Source organism: Coenobita brevimanus, chromosome 23 (genome assembly GCF_032717465.1).
Source record: "Coenobita brevimanus isolate Jiangsu-jjx chromosome 23, ASM3271746v2, whole genome shotgun sequence".
NCBI lineage: Eukaryota > Metazoa > Arthropoda > Malacostraca > Decapoda > Coenobitidae > Coenobita > Coenobita brevimanus.
Window position 1 is genome coordinate 73,255,788 of NC_136976.1, and position 22,500 is coordinate 73,278,287.

The 22,500-nt window shown below is 44.3% G+C and overlaps 1 protein-coding gene across 1 annotated transcript in view; it reads left to right on the top strand.

Moving 5' to 3' along the window:
• LOC145392797 (ADAMTS-like protein 5) overlaps positions 1 to 22,500 on the top strand; it is a 44,460-nt gene that overhangs the window by 17,841 nt on the left and 4,119 nt on the right. Inside the window, exons 3-11 of the mRNA XM_080267084.1 lie at positions 4,204 to 4,376; positions 6,401 to 6,457; positions 11,158 to 11,354; positions 14,183 to 14,316; positions 16,133 to 16,309; positions 16,654 to 16,735; positions 18,312 to 18,472; positions 19,755 to 20,233; positions 20,537 to 20,580. Of these exons, the coding sequence (XP_080123210.1) occupies positions 4,204 to 4,376; positions 6,401 to 6,457; positions 11,158 to 11,354; positions 14,183 to 14,316; positions 16,133 to 16,309; positions 16,654 to 16,735; positions 18,312 to 18,472; positions 19,755 to 20,233; positions 20,537 to 20,580 (1,504 nt within the window). The remainder of the gene's footprint in view (positions 1 to 4,203; positions 4,377 to 6,400; positions 6,458 to 11,157; positions 11,355 to 14,182; positions 14,317 to 16,132; positions 16,310 to 16,653; positions 16,736 to 18,311; positions 18,473 to 19,754; positions 20,234 to 20,536; positions 20,581 to 22,500) is intronic.

The window sequence follows — 22,500 nt, forward strand, 5'->3', positions numbered from 1 at the left end:
AAAAGCAGGCTACAGACGAAGGAGTTGCCGTCAGCGCCTTAAGACATGAAAGGGAAATGATAAGACTGTGAGGAGGAGATGAGGTGCTAAGTCAGAGAAATATGGACGAGAGGGGAGGGGCGGTGTGTGGAAATGAAGGATGAGGGAGTGAGTGGGGGTGCTGTGGAAATAAATGGTGAGGGAGCGAGAGGGGGTGCTGTGGAAATGAATGGTGAGGTAGTGAGTGGAGTGGTGTGGAAATGAGGGGTGAGGGAGTGAGTGGGAGTGCTGTGGAAATGAATGGTGAGGGAGGGAGTGGGAGTGGTGTGGAAATGAGGGGTGAGGGAGTGAGTGGGGGTGCTGTGGAAATGAATGGTGAGGGAGTGAGTGGGGGTGCTGTGGAAATTAGGGGTGAGGGAGTGAGTGGGGCGGTGTAGGTAGGTCAGGTCATCGCGAAAGGTCATCTCAGGCCGACATGAGACCTCGCCCCGTCTTACACTCCCTGGGGAAATACTGTATCTTGAACCCATCCCAGAAGAACACAAGTGACTGCAGAATTATTGTCATCCTTTCCAAAACTGAAAGATTTTTTTTTTTTTTTTTTTTTAGTGCTTGTGTTTATAGTATTTGAAGAGTGACTGACCTGTGTATCTGAGGGTTGTATTCTGAGTGTCAAAAGAGGGTTCCTGGCACCTCTTCCTAAGCGATTTATTTTGCATATGTACACCTTAGCATTCTGTGGCATGAAAGGTATTGATATCGCTTCAGAATCGACGTAGGTTGAATTAGGAACATACAAAAGGATACTGACCTGCAAAATAAATCGCTAAGGAAGAGGTGTTACGGAATTTACGGAGCAAAATTTGAATACGAAAATGGGACAAATAAGGATGGCCGAAATAGTGATCTGGATTTTAAAAAGTGCAATCAATTATCATGCTCAGAGCTCATCATCATCATCACCATCATCATCATCATCACCATCAGGCATTCCACTCCAACACTAAGGTCACTCCACCTGTTTCATCCATTCCCAGCAAATCTCCAAATCATATCTCGATACCCTATTTCTGTTCTATATGCCTCATCCTCTCAATCCATCTCCGAGTTGCCATCTAGCTAAAGTTCTCAATCTGTTATCGGTTCTATTATTATTATTATTATTATTATTATTATTATTATTATTATTATTATTATTATTATCATTATTATTATTATTATTATTGCTTTGAGAATTCCTACACAACAAAGGGTTAATTGGGTCTGCCAAAATGGAAATCAGGGGGAAGATGTGGACCCATTCTCTCTAATCTCACTCTCTCTCTCTCTCTCTCTCTCTCTCTCTCTCTCTCTCTCTCTCTCTCTCTCTCTCTCTCTCTCTCTCTCTCTCTCTCTCTCTCTCATGCACTCTAACTTTTTCTAAGACATTTTTCGTCCACACAAATTATCTTGAGACTTTTCTTTGTCCCTTATTATTTACTTTTATCGCCTTAATGCACCCGGTAACTAACTCATTAATTATTGCTTTATCACACACACACACACACACACACACACACACACACACACACACACACACACACACACAATCTCGAAAGTCTGTCCTCCTTTACCCGCATACACTGTATAGCATCCCTCCCTTTATTTTCACCCATTTTTACTCTCTCTCTCTCTCTCTCTCTCTCTCTCTCTCTCTCTCTCTCTCTCTCTCTCTCTCTCTCTCTCTCTCTCTCTCTCTCTCTCTCTCTCATAACATCCCATCTCCTTCCTCATTCCCTCTCCCTCTAACTTCTCTCCCCACTCCCCCCCACCACACACCCCTTCACATCACTCCCTCCTCTCTCACTCCCTCCCCATCATTTTGTGTCCCCTCCTCCCCTTCCCCTCCCCCACCCTCCAGACTACCCATCCCTCATTCTCCCCCCTCCCCTTCCCTTACTCCCTCCTTCGCCCCCCTCCCCCACCTCTTCCCCTCCCTCTCTCCCCTGGGCAGGTCTGTACTGGGTAGTGATGATGTAGCGCTGTTAAGTAGAAAATGTTTTGAAGCAATTTTGCGTGCGTGCGTGTGTGTGCGTGTGTGTGTGTGTGTGTGTGTGTGTGTGTGTGTGTGTGTGTGTGTGTGTGTGTGTGTGTGTGTGTGTTGCAGACTATAAGCCCAGGTCATCGCTGTCAGAATGTGTGTGTGGGATTATGTGTGCGTCTGTGCGTGCGTTTGCCATGAGCGTGTATATGCGTGTGCGTGTGCGTGCGAAGGAAGCTGTGAGTGGGTGTTTAGCTAAGTTTATGAGCGAGTATTATCTTGTCGGACGTGTGTGTGTGTGTGTGTGTGTGTGTGTGTGTGTGTGTGTGTGTGTGTGTGTGTGTGTGTGTGTGTGTGTGTGTGTGTGTGTGTAACGTTGCGCTTAGCGTGTGAGCGTTTATGTGTGTGTGCACGAGTGTGTGTACGTATTAACACACGCCTGGCTGATATTATGCGCGTGATTATATGCTTCAGAGAGAGAGAGAGGCAGTGTGTGTGTGTGTGTGTGTGTGTGTGTGTGTGTGTGTGTGTGTGTGTGTGTGTGTGTGTGTGTGTGTGTGTGCAAGAAATAGAGTGGGTGTGGTTCCTTGTGCACATGATTATTATCTGTGTACGTGGGTGTTTCTCTATCCTCGTGTGTGAAAATATATGCCCCTGATCGTGTGTGCGTGTGCGTGTGTGGACATTCGTGTGTACTTCGGTATATTCCTGTGCGTGGGCGAAAAGATGTGCTCCTGATTGTGTGTGTGTGTGTCTGTGTGAGTGTGTGTGTGTGTGTGTGTGTGTGTGTGTGTGTGTGTGTGTGTGTGTGTGTGTGTGTGTGTGTGTGTGTGTGTGTGTGTGTGTGTGGCTAGGGCGTGTACGTGTGTGAGGGGAAGAACAATACCTTTCGCTGATAAATGGGTCTGCTTTACGCTGCGTAGGTGAGGGGAGGATACGCCAGGCTAAAATAATATACGGCTAGGCTGGGTTCACGTAGGTTCAGCTAGGTTCAAGGGAGCTAGGTTTAGACTAGCTTGAAGCGAGGTTAATCTAGACTCCGAGAATTTCTGCTAGGTTGAATGGAGGTTAGGTTAGACCAGGTTGCAACAAGTTATGTTAGATTAGGGTGTGTTAGGAAGGGTTAGGTTAGGTTAAGTTAGGTTAGGTGAAATGATGGTTGTGTTAGGTGGAGAGAGGTCAGAGGTGGTTATAGATAGCGTTGTCCTCTTGTCGGGTTGTGGCGGTGAGAGAGAGAGAGAGAGAGAGGGGGGGGGGGAAGGAATATATAAATGTGTGTGTGGGGGGGGCGGGGCTGTGGGCAAGCTTGTATCTTCTCCCGCCCACCCTTCTCCCTTTCTCTCTCTCTCTCTCTCTCTCTCTCTCTCTCTCTCTCTCTCTCTCTCTCTCTCTCTCTCTCTCTCTCTCTCTTAGTGTCAGTATCTACCTCCGTACCCATCATACAAAGCACTTCTTCGTGACTAGCATCATATTCTAGTGTTAATCTACCCTCACAACTCAGCACTGAAGTCGGGTAGATGGCAATTTTAGGCCAAGTTAAAGTGAAAAGAGTATAGCAATTTTTCCAGGCTTCAGATATACTCCCTTCCTCTCTTTCAAAGCCTCCCTTATCTTTTAATTCGTTTTTTATCAGTTGTGAGGGAGAGAGTGAGGGAGATTAAGGGAGTGAGGGAGGAAGGCCATACCTATACTCTCTCTCTCTCTCTCTCTCTCTCTCTCTCTCTCTCTCTCTCATCAGGTTCAACAACAACTACTACTACTACTACTACTACCACCACTACCACCACTACCACCACCACCACCACCACTACTGCTACTATTACTACTACTACTACTACTACTACTACCACCACCACTACTGCCACTACAAACAACAAAGCCTCATAACCACATCAACGCACCGATTCGTGTTGTAATTAAATGACAAAAGGTTCATGACATGATTTAATACTGTTATGGCGTGTTATTGGCGTGATTGCACACACACACACACACACACACACACACACACACACTCTCTGCACCACCATAACTTACTGATTCTTTCTTTCTTTGTCCGTCCCTGTCAATGTCTGTGTCTGTTTGTCTCTCCCTCTTAATACATATTTCTATCTATTTTTTTACTTATCTATATGATCTGCCTATCTATCTATCTACCTACCTCCCTATCTATCTATCTATTTATCTATCTATCTCCCTCCCAGGTGACGGGCGGGCTGCTGACTACAACAGTGGGCGTGGGCGTGGTGGAGGGCGGTGAGTGGTCCTGGGGCGGCGGCTCCAGACTGTCTCAGAGGTCACACTTCGGTCCACCGCCCCGGGTCAACGAGGTCATGACAGAGTGGTCCACCTGGGCCAACTGGTCACCGTGTTCAAGGTGAGGTCAGGGGACAGGTAGGGTGGTGGAGCGAGGTCAGGGGAGGTTAGATACTGTTAGGCTGGGTCGGATTAGGGTAAGTTAGGTTGGGTTTCGTTAGATTTAGTTACGTTGAATTGGGTTGGGTTGGGTTGGGTTAGGTGGGGTTAGGTTGGATTGGGGTGGGTTGGGTTGGGTTGGGTTGGGTTGGGTTGGGTTGGGTTGGGTTGGGTTGGTTTGGGTTGGGTTGGGTTGGGTTGGGTTGCGTTGGGTTGGATTTGGTTAGTTTAGGTTTAGGAAAAGGATTCATATCTCTTCCTTAAGTATTCTTCACTACATTTTTTCGTACTATTCTGTTTGGAAAATGAGCAAGGAGAAAGAGATGAAATGACCAGGAGTAAAGAGGCAGGTAGTTATGGGACCAAAGGTAACTTGGGTGGGGGAGGGCTGAGTGAGGGGGATACGCAAGTGACTGAGCGAAGGTGTTGGGGGGAAGGGGAGGAGAGGTGGGAGGGTTGAGTGAAGGGGGGCACACAGGTAAATGAACACAGGTGAGGGGGGGAGTGAGGGAGTAGGAGGGGGGCAGGTAAGGTTGCGTGTGAGGGTGTTTGAAGGCCAGGGGTGGGTTAAATTAGCTGAGCCTCTAATCCAGCTACATTCCAGCTAAGAAAATACCAGGCTTCAGCTAACACAATGATTTACACTCTCCTTAATTACATACTCTCTTCCTAATTACCTTCTCTCTTCTTAATTACTCTCGTCTCAGGTAATACTCTAATTATTTACTCTCTGGCTACGTCCAATTACCAAACTTGTTGTAGATTTTTAAAAGAGAAATATGGTTGGGTCGATGATGATGATAGGGTAATGATGATGATGATGATGTTTGTGGATTATAAAGCCAAGGAAAGCGTAGGTCAAGGCTAAATTACCTCTTCACATCCAAAAACGACCCTGTAGCGTTGGCCATACCGGAAAAAAAATTAATGGAGATTTTTCTGATACCTTCCCTAATACCTTGTCCATAATAGGTAAAAAATTGGTGATATAGTCTGTTTATTTTCGTCTGGCAAAAATCCGAAATCCCTCTCTACTCAGCTGATGGCCAGCTGTGGTTTGCTTGAAGGATTGATTTGACTAGTAACCAAGGAGACCCATTCCTAACCCACAGCCAAGGGGCACTGAGTTTCATCCAGCCAAAGCATAGTATAATTTGAGAAGAAGAAAAAATCAGGTCCTCGGATTGAAATATTTTGGAACTGAGCGAATCAAAAAGGGAGGCACCAGAATAATTAAATGCTTAGTTTCATATTATTTGTTTAGTTTCATATAGTTTCGATTTTTTTTATTTTTAGGTGACTGTTATGACTGGTTTCTGGTGTATCTATCCGTCTATCTGTCTGTCTGTCTTTCTGTCTATCTATCTACCTATCTCTGTCTATAACTGTCTCTATCTAGTTTTCTGTCTATCTGTCTATCTATCAATCTATCTATTTATCTACCTACCTACCTGCCCCCCTCCCTCCCTCTCTCCCTCTCTCTCTCTCTCTCTCTCTCTCTCTCTCTCTCTCTCTCTCTCTCTCTCTCTCTCTCTCTCTCTCTCCAATAACCTAAACTAACACAATCCTCCAGTACTTACTCATAAATATCAAACATACAGAAAATCATTTATAAAGATGTAGCCAAATTAAGACTATCATTTCCACTTATTTCAAATATTAAGACATAAAAGGTAATTAGCTAGTTAATATCACTCAGTCCCAGGTCAAAGGTCATCATCAGTTTAAATGTGACCTTTTATGACCTCTAAGTGGGCCGGCATCTTTTTCAAACCTCGATGAATGGATGTTTTGGGGGGCCCACACGCTGACCTGGCTTGACCTGGTGACCTGACATGTTCCTGACCTGATGATTCACTGACCTCTTAAGACATGATCCTCAAAATTCTGACCTCTTGACCTAATATAACTTAACCTAACCTAACCTAACCTATCCTAAACCATCTTAATTTAGCTTGACCCAATTTGACCTGGCTTCATTTACAGGTCATGTGGGGGCGGGGTCAAGTCCAGGAGTCGAACCTGCGTCACCAGATTCACCAGGTGGGTGTTATAGTCTCTCTCTCTCTCTCTCTCTCTCTCTCTCTCTCTCTCTCTCTCTCTCTCTCTCTCTCTCTCTCTCTCTCTCTCTCTCTCTCTCTCTCTCTCATTTCTTCTTTTATACCTCCACTTCAAGTTTCCTCTCCTCTTCCTCTCCCTCCCTCTCCCCCTTCCCCTTTCCCCTCCCCTCCTCCTCCTCCCCTCCCCCTCCTCTTCTCCCCTTTTCCTCCGGGGACTAATCCATCATCTTTCTATTACCTTTTACCTCCCCTCTCCCTCTCCCCTCCCTCCTCTCCCTCTCCCCTCCCTCTCCCCTCCCTCCTCTCAACCCCTCTCTCCATCTCTCTTCTCCACTCTCACTCTCTCACTCACTCACTCTGTTTACTCATTCACTCACAAATTTTCTCACTTTCTCACACACTGCCTCACTCTCACACACTGCCTCACTCTCACACACTGCCTCACTCTCACACACTGCCTCACTCTCCCACGCTGTCTCACTCTCACACACTGCCTCACTCTGACATTGTCTCCCTCTCTCACACTATCTCACTCTCTCTCACACTGTCTCATCATCTTTCTTCTTCTTCTTCTTCTTAATAATAATAATAATAATAATAATAATAATAATAATAACAACAACAACAACAACAAGACGAAGAAGAATATTGTTATTATTATTATTATTATTATTATTATTATTAATCTCTTACCTACAGTACTACTGGCATATTTCTTCCTCTTTTTTCACTCCTATTCTCTTTCTTCTCCTTTCTTCCTTATTCTTTTTTCTTATTTCTTGTCTTTCTCCTTTCTTCTTCAATGCCTAGCTACTTCCTTTCTTTATTCCTCTTCCCTCCTTCTCCTCTTCCCCTTCCTCTTCTTCCTCCTCCTCTTCCTCCTCCTCTTCTTGCTCTTCCTCCTCTTCATCCATTTCAGTTTACCTTCTAAGGCTTCCTCATTCATCCCTCTCTCTCGCTCACTCAATGCAATCTCCCCAGCCCTCCCCCCCCCTCTCTCTCTCTCTCTCTCTCTCTCTCTCTCTCCCTCTCTCTCTCTCTCTCTCTCTCTCTCTCTCTCTCTCTCTCTCCTCCACATCCTTCCCAATAAGACTTAGGAAATACTTTAAGACTTTTAGACCTTCTTTAAGTTCCCCCCCCCTTCAGCCCCCACCCACAATGTCCTTGGACGATGTTTTACCCCTTCTGGCACACACACACACACACACACACACACACACACACACACACACACAGGCACGCAATCATCATGCTCAGAATCTTTACCCTATTTCTCCTTTTATTAATGGGGTGAATAGGAAGTACAAACAGATAAAAATATTATACTAAATCTACTAAAATGCAGTGAGAGAGAGAGAGAGAGAGAGAGAGGGGAGAGAGAGAGAGAGAGAGAGAGAGAGAGAGAGGACAAATCAGCATGTCAAGTTTTCTCTGTGTTTGGAAGCCCCATGTTTGAGTTTGTCCTCCAAAACACACACACACACACACACACACACACACACACACACACACACACACACAATAGGACATGAAAATATACCTTCTCTCTTTATCCTGGAAGCTGTGAAAAGAAGGAATGAATTTTCAAGAATGGGGACACTGCCTCTCATGATTTATCTCGAATTAGACAGATAGATAGGCAGATAGATAGATAATTTTAGAGGTTGAAAATTTTGGAAAAAGTTTACAATATCCCTCGACTATCAGATCATCTCCCCAAAAAGTATATAAATCGTCAAACTTTGGAATAAAAAAATATTTGAAAATATCCTGGTAACGAGGAACTCAAAAAAATAATAGGTAATATACAAGAGCTTAAATATATGCGTAAGATTTTAAGATATGCGTGTCATCTTATGCCTGGAGATAAGGAGATGCGTATTCTAAATGTAAATCTATTCTAAAGACAGACAGACAGATAGATAGATAGACGGATAGATAGATAGACGGATAGATAGATAGAGAGATAGAAATAAACAGACAGACATACAGATAGATAGATAGGTAGACAGATAGATATATACATATAGATAGATAGATAGCCTAGATCGATACATTAATAGACAGACGGACAGATAGACAGACAGGTAGATAGATAAGATAGATACAAATAGTCGTGGCACTGAAGGACTTTTTTGAAACTGACCATTTTGCCAGACTTTGATTCAACTCAGACGTGGATAATCGTAATGAAGAGGTCACGTAAATCCTTCATCATCCTTATCATCACCTCTTCACTCCCCTCACCACCACGAGAGGCTTCCCCCTAAGCTGAGGAAATTCGTCTGTTCGTGGCCTTTGTTTTTTTGTTTTTTTTTAATGCAAGGAAGAAGGAACCAAAGGCCAGGAGTTAGCCACACTTCGATTAGTATCTCATTCTGTCAATTTTTCTCTAGCTCTCTGGACCCACCCTACATTGTGAAGGGAAAGGAGGTGATGATGGTGATGATGATGATGATGATGATGGTGATGATGATGATTGTGAAGGGAAAGGAGATTTGGATGATGATGATGATGGTGATGATACCTGTGTATCTATGACTCACTCATTCACTCACTAACTCAGCCAATCAGTCAATGTAGGTATGTATGTATGTATGTATGTATGTATGTATGTATATATTTGTGTACGTATGTATGTATGTATGTATAAAAGGTGCCCTAACACAAAAGAACACACAATAAATATGTAAATATGAAATAAAATGAGAATTATACCTTTACGCTGAATGGCCAGAAAAGAAGGTGTATTTTCAGAGATATATTTGTAAAATCTCTTATCATTCATCCGGATTTAAGATAATAGAGTTATACAGTCGAAAAATTATTATCATTGGGGCTGGGGAAGGAGGCTAAATTTTCTAGGAGATATTCTAAGGTATTCTAAGTTTTTACCAAATATATTTTCTTGACCTAAAGCTGTGTCATTACGTATGCATAAGATTTTCAAATTTATTCTAGCTCTCCTTTTTTCCTTAATTTAACTCATACGTTTCTCGAGCATGAGAGAGAGAGAGAGAGAGAGAGAGAGAGAGAGAGAGAGAGAGACATTACATTACTTCAGCAACTTATTATTTTTTCTTGAACTAAAGCTCATATTAATTTCTTCCTACCCCCCCCAAAAAAAAAATATATATATATAACCAACAGAGCCACAGAAATTCAAAATCTTATGCTTTTCGTCGAGCTGCGCCCCAGAAAAATGAAAAAAAATCTCAAAAAAGAGGAATGAAAAACTGGTGGCGTTGGTGTGGGGTCGCGTTTCGCAGGCCCCCCCGCGGCGTTGTGTATTTAGACTGCAATAAACCCGGTATATATATTCCAAGATGGCCGCCAGCTGGGTAAATATTCTCCCAGGTGGTAGGTGTGAGGGAGAGCGTACCTGGGTTATGCTAAAAACCTGGAGAAATATATTTTTTAGGACGGACATTAAAACTCCCAGACTCCTACACTAAATTTCGGCTAAGCAAAATGGTCTGGAGTCACCCGGTACTTATTTTCCAAGATGGCCGCCAGATAGGTAAATAAACTCCAAGGTGAGAGAGAGAGAGAGAGAGAGAGAGAGAGAGAGAGAGAGAGAGAGAGAGAGAGAGAGATCAAGTTTTGCCAAAAAAAAAAAATAAATAAATAAATTCAAACTAACACGATAAAATTTTCTCATCGCACACAAGGCGCTTTTAACAGCTAGACAAATACAGAACATACATGATCCACAAAATATATGTATCAAAATTAATGTGTTCTGCGTGGATAATTGTGTATCGTTATAGTTTACTAATGGGTAGGTACATATTATCCAAGATGGCCGGTTGGTAGGTACATATTATCCAAGATGGCCGGTTGGTAGGTACATATTTTTCAAGATGGCCACTTGGTAGGCACATCCCCACCAAAATCTACCCGACACCTGGGGACGATGGCTGGGAAAATAAACACGACTTAGGTTGTTATGTCTGAACGGCTGGTGGTGTCCTTGCATGTGGTGTGACGCACTCTGAGTCAGCACTGAACTGGTGTGTGGTATAATGGTGTATGATACCAGTCCTGAAAGAGACACACCAGGCGAGGTGTTTTCAGATTCTTCGGCCATGTATTTCAAAACGAGTGGTGCTTACTGCTTTCCGATGCTTATTGGTGAGATGTGTGCGTAGTACTGAAGATGGGGCTGGGGGGGTGTATTGAGTTAGAGGGTGTGTTGCGTGGGAGGCTGGCGATGAATCCGGTGTAGGTGGGGGTGAAACAGGAGCGATGATGGATGCGCCACCTGGGACCCTGAGACCATCTGAGACCTACTGAGACCCCTGCTGTGATTGAGAGCTGGGTGGAGGGGGGGGGGATGAGTACTAGTAAAGCCTGTAGTTCTTTCATCTCAACTTGACCCAGATTTTCGTCCTCATTTGAGAATCTAATACTGAACAGACGATAGGCACACTGGTCATACTAGTCACCCCTAGTATATCTCTGCTGTCTTTCTCCCACCCCTGTCACCCCGCTCATCACCCCTCTCTTGTCCCCCCAGAGTGATGTCAGGGGTGAGGGTGGGTGGAGTCTATTTGCCAACTTACTAATGAACATACTATAGGCACACCTCTCACCCCATCCTCATTCTAGTCATCCTTTTTTATCTAATACTTCTAACATTTCCCTCTCACCCCTCTCATCACCCCTCTCTTCTCCCCCCAGAGTGATGCCAGGCTCCGGGGTGCGCAGTTCCCACGCGCGGTGCTGGGGTGAGAGCGCAGAGTACCGTGTGTGCGGCACTGCGCCCTGCCCCGCCGACCAGCCGTCCAGCCTGTCGTTCCGCGCAGCGCAGTGCCGCGCATTTAACAACAGGAGGATCTTCGGCAGGGTGGTGAACAGCTGGCTGCCCTACACGCAGGGTGAGAGTGAGAGAGAGAGAGAGAGAGAGAGAGAGAGAGAGAGAGAGAGAGAAGAAACTAAACACCTACAGTATAGTCTCATTCACCTCTACGAGTCTATTTGTGACGCGGTAAAGTAGAACTGTGGTATCCATTGTATGAGACCAGGAATAGAACAAAGATAGGAGCAAGATAAGAAGTATAGAAAACCAAGAGAGGAATAACGTCAAAAAGCAAGAGGAAGACCAGGAGGGAAGATTTGGAGCAGAGAGGAAAGAAGAAAAAGAGGAGGGAGGGTGTGGTGGGAGAGAGGAAGGACAGAGAGAAAACTACAAGAGGAGGAAATAGGAAAAACACAGAAAGAGGGAAAGAAGAAGGCAGGATGACAGGACAAATGTGCTAAATTAGGAGTAACGAGGAAGGCAGGAAAAAGAGAGAAGGTGAGAGTAAAGAAAGATAGTGAATAAGGAAATGACGAGCAAAGGGATGAATGAGAGAGTCGATGAATGGACAGGGAGGAAAGGACAACGTTATGAAATGAGAGGCAATGGGTATGAAGAAAGGAGGACAGGAAAGGAAAACAACAAACAAAAAGAATAACAAAAAAACGAGGATGATAGAAAGTGGATTTAGGTGCAACGCAGAAGAGAGAGAGAGAGAGAGAGAAAAAAGAAAGAAAGTCAGACGGTGGGAAAAGAGATAGAAAGAGTTAGAAGGAAGAAAACAGTAAGAAATATAGAGGAAAAAGAGAAGGAAAGGAAAAAAAGTGAAGAGGAAAAGGTTGTTAAATAAAGAGGAGGGAGAGAGAGTAATAAAAAAAATAAAGGATGAGGACAGAGAGAGAAGAAAAAAGGATTAAGAAGGGAAAAATGGATATTGATAAAGAAATAACGAAGAAAGATAAGAGAGGAAGGCCGGACTAGGAAGAGGATAATAAAGGAGAGAGAGAGAGAGAGAGAGGATTACAAACTGAGAGGGTGAGGTCATCCAGGTCATCTAAAAGAGTGGGAGGGAAAAGGTCAGGAATGAGAGAGCGGGACTGAGAATAGCTACCATTTATGCTGAGAGAGAGAGAGAGAGAGAGAGAGAGAGAGAGCACCAGAGGCAAAGGATGCACTAAAGGAGAGAGAACTTTCAACCCCTGCTCTCATTCACTCTTTCAAAATTTATCTCTCTCTCACTTCACCCCTCCTCTCTCTCTCTCTCTCTCTCTCTCTCTCTCTCTCTCTCTCTCTCTCTCTCTCTCTCTCTCTCACTAATATGACCCCCAACCACCTCATTATCACCCTAACGACCCATACCCTGACCTAATTACGGAGTGGAGGGCTGGCTTGTTATTAGTGCACGTAGTCATTACACCTGGGGAGAGAGAGAGAAGGGTTACATGTTCTATCTATCTATCTATAGCCCGACGCCCTAATCCCGCAAAGGGTGGCCGCAGACAAAACGCCTCCAAGTCACTCTGTCACCCACCATTTGACTCCCCTCCCCCCAACTCACCCCCCCCTCCCTCATATACCTCTCAACTCCATCCCTCCACCTCATCCTCGGTCTACCCCTCCCTCTCCCTCCCTCCACCTCACCTACATACACCCTCTTAGTCAGTCTTTCATTCTCCATTCTCTCCACATGTCCAAACCACCTCAGTGTATTTCTCCTAATCTTTTCAACCACATCCACATCTACCCCACAACGTTCCTTCACTTCTTCATTCGTCAACCTGTCCCTCCACGTCACTCCACATGCTCCTCTCAAGTAACTCATTTCCACTGCTCTCACTCTTGACTTGTTCCCCTCTTGCAAGGTCCACGCCTCGCTTCCATACGTCAGGGTAGGGATCACAATACCATCATGCAGTGACTTCTTAACTTCCATACTCACCTCCCTATTTCTCATCACTGCTTTCAGTGTACCAACAACCTTTCTTCCCTGCTGTACCCTTTCACGTACTTCATCCCCCAAAGTTCCGTCCTTACTCATCACACTACCCAAGTACTTGAATGCACTCACATTCTCCATATCCTCACCATCCAACCTCACTGCACACTCTGTGACTTCATTCCTCTCAAACACCATAACTTTACTTTTGTTTACATTAACTTTCAGTTTCCTCCTCCTACACACTGTCCCAAATTCATTCACCAAACCTTGCAACTCCCATTCATCTTCACTCAACAATACTGTATCATCAGCAAACAGCAACACCGGAAGCTTCCAAATCTCACCCTCATTCATTAGGGCCACCCCCACATCCACTGCCCTACCTTGTACCTCTTTTACAACCCCATCCATATATATATTAAACAGCCATGGAGACATTACACACCCCTGTTTCAGTCCCACATTGAGATCAAAGAACTCACTCAGCTCACCATCCACTCGCACCGTAGCCCTAGCTCCCTCGTACATACTCTTCACAGCACTCAACAATTTCCCCTCCACTCCATATATTCTTAATACCTTCCACATACCTTGCCTATCTATTCTGTCATAAGCTTTCTCCAAGTCCATGAAGGCAGCATACACTTTCCTTCCCTTCTCTAGATACTTCTCCACTAACCATCTTAGAACAAATATCTGATCTACACACCCTTTTCCCTTCCTAAATCCCCCTTGTTTTCTCCATGTTCGCTCGTTATATTTCTGTGCCCTTAAATGACCTGATTTTCTCCTTTTTCCCCCAATTGATGTGCCCTGCTGACGTGCCCTGGTGATGTGCCCTGGTGATGTGCCCTGCTGATGTACCCTGCTGACGTGTGTCCTGCTGATATGCCTTGCTGACGTGCCCTGGTGCCCTGCTCTACTGACGTGCCCTGGTGGCGTGTCCTGGTGCCCTGCCGTGTCCTCAGGCGGCATCAACCCATGTGCCCTGGTGTGTGAGGGGGCGGGGCAGGGTCTGGTGTACACGTTTGGCAAAGTTACCGACGGTACCCACTGCACCGCTGGCGGCAGGGGCGGCCTCTGTGTCAACGGCAGGTGTATGGTGAGTGTGTGGCAGGTGTATGGTGAGTGTGGCAGGTGTATGGTGAGTGTGTGGCAGGTGTATGGTGAGTGTGGCAGGTGTATGGTGAGTGTGTGGCAGGTGTATGGTGAGTGTGGCAGGTGTATGGTGAGTGTGGCAGGTGTATGGTGAGTGTGGCAGGTGTGTGGTGAGTGTGGCAGGTGTATGGTGAGTGTGGCAGGTGTATGGTGAGTGTGGCAGGTGTATGGTGAGTGTGGCAGGTGTTTCAGAGATAGATGAAGTAGTAGTTGTAGTAGTAGTTGTAGTAGTAGTAACCCCAGGCTCATCTGAACGTAAACTCAGTAGACTACAGGCTATATTTACGATAGTCTTGCAGTCCATTATCCTCCCTTCAGTAAACAGGCAGATAGTTGAGTGACGTTTGGAAATTGGGCAGTGGAGCCGCCCGGTTATATTGGTGCCACCTCCTGAAGGCGTCCCGTTCCTGCACCACTGATGGGGAGAGAGAGAGAGAGAGAGAGAGAGAGAGAGAGGGGGGGAGGGGGGGAAGAAGGAGGGAGAAAGAGAGGAGAAAATTAAGTTACCTAGTATTGCAAAGGAGTTCAAACAGAGGCTGAAATTAACGAGCATGAAGGTAAGTCTAGGGTTTCAAAGAGAGAGAGAGAGAGAGAGAGAGAGAGAGAGAGAGAGAGAGAGAGGAAGGAGGGGGGGAGGGAAAGGGGGTGGGTGGGAGGTCTGCATCAAACAAATAAAAACCACTTAAAGAGTTGCACCAAAATTGAATTAAAAAGAGAAGTTTTTCAAATGAGTTTCAGGATTTAAGCTGACTCTTTTCCTCTCTCCTTTTTTCCTTTTCCTTTTTGTCTTTTAAAACATTCCTTCCTTTTTATATCATTCTGTTTTTCTTCTTCTATTTGTTTCAGTTTCTCTTCTATTTTTTTTTTTATTCCTGCGGTTTGTATTCTTACGTATATATCTGTCTGTCTGTCTGGCTCTTTATCTATCTGTCTGTCTGATCTATCTACTCCCCCCTCTTTTTTTTCTTAATTCTAGTCTATCTAATTTCTAAGTTTTTGTTTTTCTAGTATGTTTTATTTTGTTAGTCTTTCGTCTTTTAATATTTGTGTGTTTTCTGTTTTTTATGGATCACTGTATGTGTGTCTGTCTCTCCACCTACCTCATCTATCTATCTATAAATCCATCTATCTATCTATTTATCTATCTGTCAAGGAATCTACCTCCCAACCTACCTACATGCTGTCCTGCCTGTGTACCTACCAACCTACCTACCAACCAACCCACCAGTGTCTATAATTACCAGCCATCCCACATATCTACCTACCTATGCACCTACCAACCTACCTACTTACCTGCCTGTCAACCTGTAATCTACCCACATATCTACCTGTCCAAATGCCAACCAACCTACCTTCAGCGCTTACCTAATTGTCTATCTACCTACCATCTTGCTTCTAACTTTCTATCTATCTATGTATCAACTATTCTACCTACTTACCCACCTATTAGTGATGCTGTTAAAATACCTGAGAGCGTAATTATCTACCTGAGAGGCTAATTATCTGTCTACCTATCAGCCTACCTATCTACCTGTCTGTCTATCTATCTGTCTATCCATGTGTCCATCTATTTATCTCTCTATCTATCTATCTGTCTGTTTATCTATCTGTCCTAAATACCTCTTTCCCCTCCTCAGCCCCTCTCGTGCAATGGTCGTCTCGGGGTTCGTGCACGTGAGGACATATATCGTGTCTGTCAATCTGCCTCCCTGTCTATCTATTTATCTATCTAGCTACCTCCACGTGCCTCCTCTCCCCAGCCCCTGTCGTGCGATGGTCGTCTCGGGGGTCGTGCACGTGAGGACATGTGTCGTGTCTGCGGCGGCCACAACGACACCTGTACCCACCACGTCGGCGTCTTCCACACCGACCTGCCCGCAGCCGACCAGCCGCAGCCGCACCCGCAGCCGCAGACCCCCGCCGCAGCCACAGCCACCGCCGCAGCCCACACCCCGCACACCATCACACACCCGCACGCCAAGCCCAGTATGTGTGTGTGTGTGTGTGTGTGTGTGTGTGTGTGTGTGTTAATATGTACGTCTTAATGTATATAATTCTATCTAGCTAAATCACAACTCCTCTAACTCTGCAACATAGACTAATTTAGGGCTATTTGCTATTAGATTATTTATTTATTATCATCATCATCATCATCATCATCATCATCCTATTTTTCACTTTAATCTCTTCAGTACTCACCATCCCCCCCTTCTCATCAATCACCCTCTCCCCCCCTCACTAATAACCCCTGACCCCTCCTGACCTCCCCTGACCCCCAGAGAGCCTTGGGTACTACGAGGTCACCAACATCCCCGTCGGAGCCACAAACGTCAGGGTCACAGATGCCTCGCCTAACTTCCTGGGTGAGTTGACCTGCAATTCACCTTGATTGACCTCTATTGTGTATGAGATTAATTATTTGTATTAACTGTTTGATAATAATAATGATAATAATAATAATATTAATAATAATAATAATAATGATAATAATAATAATAATAATAATAATAATAATAATAATAATAATAATAATAATAATGATAATACTCGCCATCATCACCATCATCGTCATCATCATCACCCGACCTCTCTCACCAAAACGGGGGAGGGGGGGAGATTTATAACTGATCATATAAGTAATTCACTACTACTCATACTTATAAAAAAATGGGTTAAGAAACTTTATGAATCTTTTATGAATATCAGGCTTTCCCTTCGATTCACCAGCCCCAAGAAAAAAGATTCTCTCTCTCTCTCTCTCTCTCTCCCTCTCTCTCTCTCTCTCTCTCTCTCTCTCTCTCTCTCTCTCTCTCTCTCTCTCTCAGTAATTTCCTCGGTACTCCATCGAACTCGTAAAATAGAGAGAGAGAGAGAGAGAGAGAGAGAGAGAGAGAGAGAGAACACACTCATCACGTGTCTCTCTCTTTTTTTTTTTTTTTTTTTTCTTTGCCTCTGAAAATATGGCGTCAGAGACAAAATGGGATACACATTTTTTCCTTTCTATTTTCAGGCTTCCTACTCTGTCCCTGGATTCAACAGTTGCACACACACACACATACACACACACACACACACACACACACACACACACACACACACACACACACACACTTCAATGGGAAAGGTAAAGTGGGGAGAGGAGAGCCACACTCACGCACACGCATCACAAGGAAGGGCGACACACACACACACACACACACACACACACACACACACACACACACACGTAAAACACAGGGAGGCGAGGAGAGCGGAAAGGAGAGTGCGAGGGGAGGATGAATTATGGAGAAGGGATACAGAAGAGAGAGAAAGAAAGAAGGAAAGAAAAGAAAAGAAAAAAGATGAGAGAGAGAGAGAGAGAGAAAGAGAGAGATACTGCGAGGAGGAGAGGAGATGGATGGACCCGAAGTAGAAGGACAGAACATTTATCTTTATTTATTTATTTATTTACTGCCAAGACCAAGTAACCATATTCCTGTCTGATTGAGAGAAAAAGATAATTAAAACACAACAAAAAAAACATCTTGTGCTTTGACGGTGTTTTTTTCAGGAGTCCATTTGTTTGTTTTTTAATTCTTCTCGTATGTATATCAAAATGAGTGAGGTATGAGCTTTTATTTACCCATTTCACTGCACTGTTAATGATATATCTAGATTTCCCATTTGTCAACACACTTACTCCAATTATTCGCTTTTCTGATTCTTTTTCTTCTACGGAGTGTTTGGAGAGACTGGCGCATCTCTTAATTAATCCCTACCTGGCCGACTCACCTTGTTGTAGTCACTCATTCACCTGTTATGCACACCTGATCTCTCTTCCTCACGGTAGAGTTACGGGAAGGAACAAATGCATCTTCGCTCAATCACAAAGCACTTATTTTCCTCCTACTTACATCCACACATTTTATTTGCTCATCTCTGACCTCTTCTGACCCACAGCGCTGAAGTCAGGGTCGAAATACCTGCTGAACGGAAACTGGCTGATTGACTGGCCAGGTGAGGTGGAGGCTGGGGGCACCACCTTCACCTACACCAGGAGCCAAGACCAGACGGAGGCCCTGACTGCACTAGGCCCCACCAGGGACACCCTCACGCTGATGGTGCGGCAGGGGGGGCAGGGGGAAAGGGGAGGAGGGGGGAGGGAGGTAGAAGGGGGTAGGAGGGGGTAGAAAGGGTGGAGGAAGGGAAAGGAGGGGGTAGAAGGGGAATGAAGGGGTTTGAAAAGGATTAGGAAGAAAGTAAGAGGAGAAAGGTAGGAAGAAAAAGGAGGATGGAGGAAAGTGAAAGGAAAGATATTTAGAAGAGAAGGTAAGGGAAAGAGGAAAGGGGAGTAGAGAGAGAATCAGGTTCCTGAGATGGGGGATCTGCAAGGGAGGGAGGGAAATAAGATAGAGGTGAAAAGGAAGGAGGAGGAAACAGGGAAGAGATAGGGACAGCGAAATAGGAAGGGTAGGAAGGGGTAGAAGGAGAATAGGACAAGGAAGGAAGGAAGGAAAGAAGTGAGGTTGAGGGAAAGTGAAAGACAAAGTGTAACTGAAGAAATTGAGAGGTAGAACTTCAGAGAGAGAGAGTGGAGGGAGGAAGAAAGCGAATGGAGGAGAGGAGAGGGAGTGAGAGGAAAAAGAGAGGATGCGGAGAGGGAGGAAATGAGAAAGGGAAAAGAGATGATTGGAAAGGGTGGGAGTTATAACTTGAGAGACAGAAGGGAGAGACAGGGCAAAGAGAGGAAGAAGAGAAACAGAATAGAAGAGGAAAAGCTGGGAGAAGGATGGAATTAGAGACAGAGGAAAAAGCAAATTGGAGAGACAGAAAGTGAAGGAATAATGAGGGAGAGGGAATGAAAGGAGGGAAAAGAAAAGAGTAGGTGAGGAGAGCGAGAACAAAGGGGAAATTGGAGAGAGAGAAAAATGGAGAAGAAGGGAGGGAGGAAGGATGAAAGGAAGGAAATGCGAAAAGTAGATGAAGCTAGTGTGAGGGAAAGGTAGAAAGGGAGAGGGTAGAATCAGGGTACAGATTGACTGGGAAAAGGATATTGGAAAAGATGATTGGGTCTGATAGGAAGGAGGTAGGGAAGGTGGAAGGGCAAGGTGATGAGAGAGAGAGAGAGAGAGAGAGAGAGAGAGAGACAGACAGACAGACAGACAGACAGAGTAAAAAGTTTTGTAATTAACTATATGCAGACCTCACAAGAAAATAGACTTTTGTATACAGAGATGCATTTATAGGGAAACATAATTTTAGAGATGAAATTATGGATAAACGTAAATACAGACAAACAAAAAATATATAAGGTAGGTGGAAATATAGAAAGACACAAGAAAAAACTAAAATGGATTAAAAACTGATAACTCCCTTTCCTTTGCAATTTCCTTTTCCCTCTAGGTCCTATTGAGAGAACATAACCCAGGGATCCACTACGAGTACTGGACCCCCAACACAGCCCCCCTCACCCCACCAGCCCCCACCCAGACCCCAACTACGACTACCAGCACAACAACGACGCCTACCACCACCACTACCACCACCACCACTACGAGATCAGCTTCATTCACAAGCATTGATGGTACAAGCTTCAGTCGTCTCTCCTTTAGCAACACGACCCCTGAACGACTTAAACAGGAGTCGTTCCAGACCACACTTGCCTCCACGACTCCCAGGCGACCGCTGAACCAGGTACATAGATCGTCTCGCCCCTCCCAAAGGCCCCCAGACGACACGGGAGGGGCTGAGTCCAGTCAGGGTGCGACAACTCGGGGACGTCCCCGCCCTGGGGAGTCGTTTAGATCCCGCCTCGCCGCAGCCTCCATGACCCCACGACGACACGACAACGAGTCCCACAAGACGCCCCTGACACGACACAAGCCCAGGAAGATGACCAGAGGAAGAGGAGGAGGAATAAGGGGAAGAGGAAGGGAAGGAAGATTGAGAGAGGGGAGGAGGCGAGGGGGCGGTGCAAACTCAGTGGACCACAACCTCATCACGGGGAACAAGAAGAGGAAAAAGAAGAGGAAGAAAAAGAGGAAAAAGGAGCAGGAGAAGGAGAGAAAGATAGCAGAGGAGGAGGAGAGGAAAGCGGTGGAGGAGGAGAAGAGGAGAGAGGGACGGATGAGGGGAGAGGGAAGGAGTGGAGGGAAGGAGGGTGAGGACTGCCATTCGTGTCCCAGGTTGTTGAAGAAAACCAAGAAAATGTTTTGCACCAGCGACTTTGGTGAGTAATAATATAAACATTAGTAATAACGTCAGCCTTACTAATGGTCTCTGTATTACTAATCTCATAAAAACACTATTAACATTACTAACATTTTTTCATATCAACATCCGTACCAACAGAATCACCAGCATCATTATCAGGACCAATATCGTCCAGGTTAACAATATCAGTATGATCTAATTCAACATCCAACATTATAACAAACATTACCAACATCAACTTTAACATTAGTATTAACATTATCAACATCAGCATCGACAGAAATATCCATGAGTGTTAATATCTATCTGTCTATCTATCTATCTGTTAATCTGTCTTCTATATCAACATTACCTACATCAGTTTTATCGACTTCACCAATATCGGAAATAATCTATGCCATCAAAATCAAAATCAAAATCTTTATCATTTACATTTCTAGGATGATAGATACAAAATTAAGCATAAAAAAAAAGTAGACAAACTGAGTGATTGCTTTGTAGACAGACAGACAGAAAGACAGATAGATAGATAGACAGAAAGACAGATAGAGTGATTGGTAGACAGACTGATAGATAGATAGGTAAATAGATAATCAGGTAAGGCTTCATGAATAACAGAGTATCTTTTATGATGAATTAGTGTTGTATTCTTGGCACCTGGAAATTACCTGGAGAGAAGCCTTTAATTGGAGTACCTGAAAAAAGATGAATTACAAGGTGCTCTTTCTCTCTCTCTCTCTCTCTCTCTCTCTCTCTCTCTCTCTCTCTCTCCCCACCTGTTCTTATATGTACGGGGTATGTATGTATGTAGGCAATATATCTATCTATCTATTTATCTATCTAACTATCTATCTATCACTAGAAGCCTAATCCCAGAGTTTACTGAGGACAACAGCAACCAAAATATAATAATAAATGAAGAAAACAAAATAGAAATTGTGGTGATAACGAAAAATTATGACAAAAAAAAATTAATATGAAAGTATGTTTGAAAAAGTGTCACTACTCCCCCCACCCAAAAAAAAAAAAAAAAAAAAAGTAATATATTCGATACGTCAAAAAAAAAAAAAAAACTATTTGAGACGAGGTTTTGAAAATTTTGGACCATGCATCTCTTTAAAAAAAAATAATAAAAGAAATATAAAGAAAAGAAAAATGAACAGAGGTAATTAAAGAAGAGTTACCATGCATCTACACACACACACACACACACACACACACACACACACACACAGGTGATTTATTCGGAAAGCCAAGTGGACAGAATAAACCAAAAGAAAACAGCGAAAAAAAGTATTGAAATAAAGATAGGTAGGAAAAATATAACCACACACACACACACACACACACACACACACACACACACACAGAAATCTATCCAACATACCCCTACAAACGAAAAAGAAAGATACAATATACTCAAGAATATCCCCTACAATACCATACACGCTTCTGGTATGGCAAATCATGCACTAGATATATCCAGTATGCCGTAAAAAAACATGGCGTATAATCGAAATATACTCTGACGTTTCATATATATATATTTATTTTCCACGTCACTGATTCGCCTCACTAACTTCGCTCAAAAGTTGGCGGGGAAAGTTTGAACTGGGGATGCTTGGACAGTACATCGCTCGAGTTTTAATTACGGTAGTTGGTGTGGGTGTATGAGGGAGGGCGGCGTGGTGTCGGAGGTGAGAGGTGTGGAGGGGGGAAGGGGGAGGTCTTACTGAGGTGTCATTATAATCGTTGTCATCATCATCGCCCGGATTATCATCGTCTTCATCATCATCCTTATCGCCATCCTCCTCCTCCTCCTCCCCCTCCTCCTTCTCGTCATCATCATCATCATCATATTCATCATCATCATCTGCTTCATCACATCATCATCATCTCCTTCATTATCATCAATATCATCATCATCATCATCATT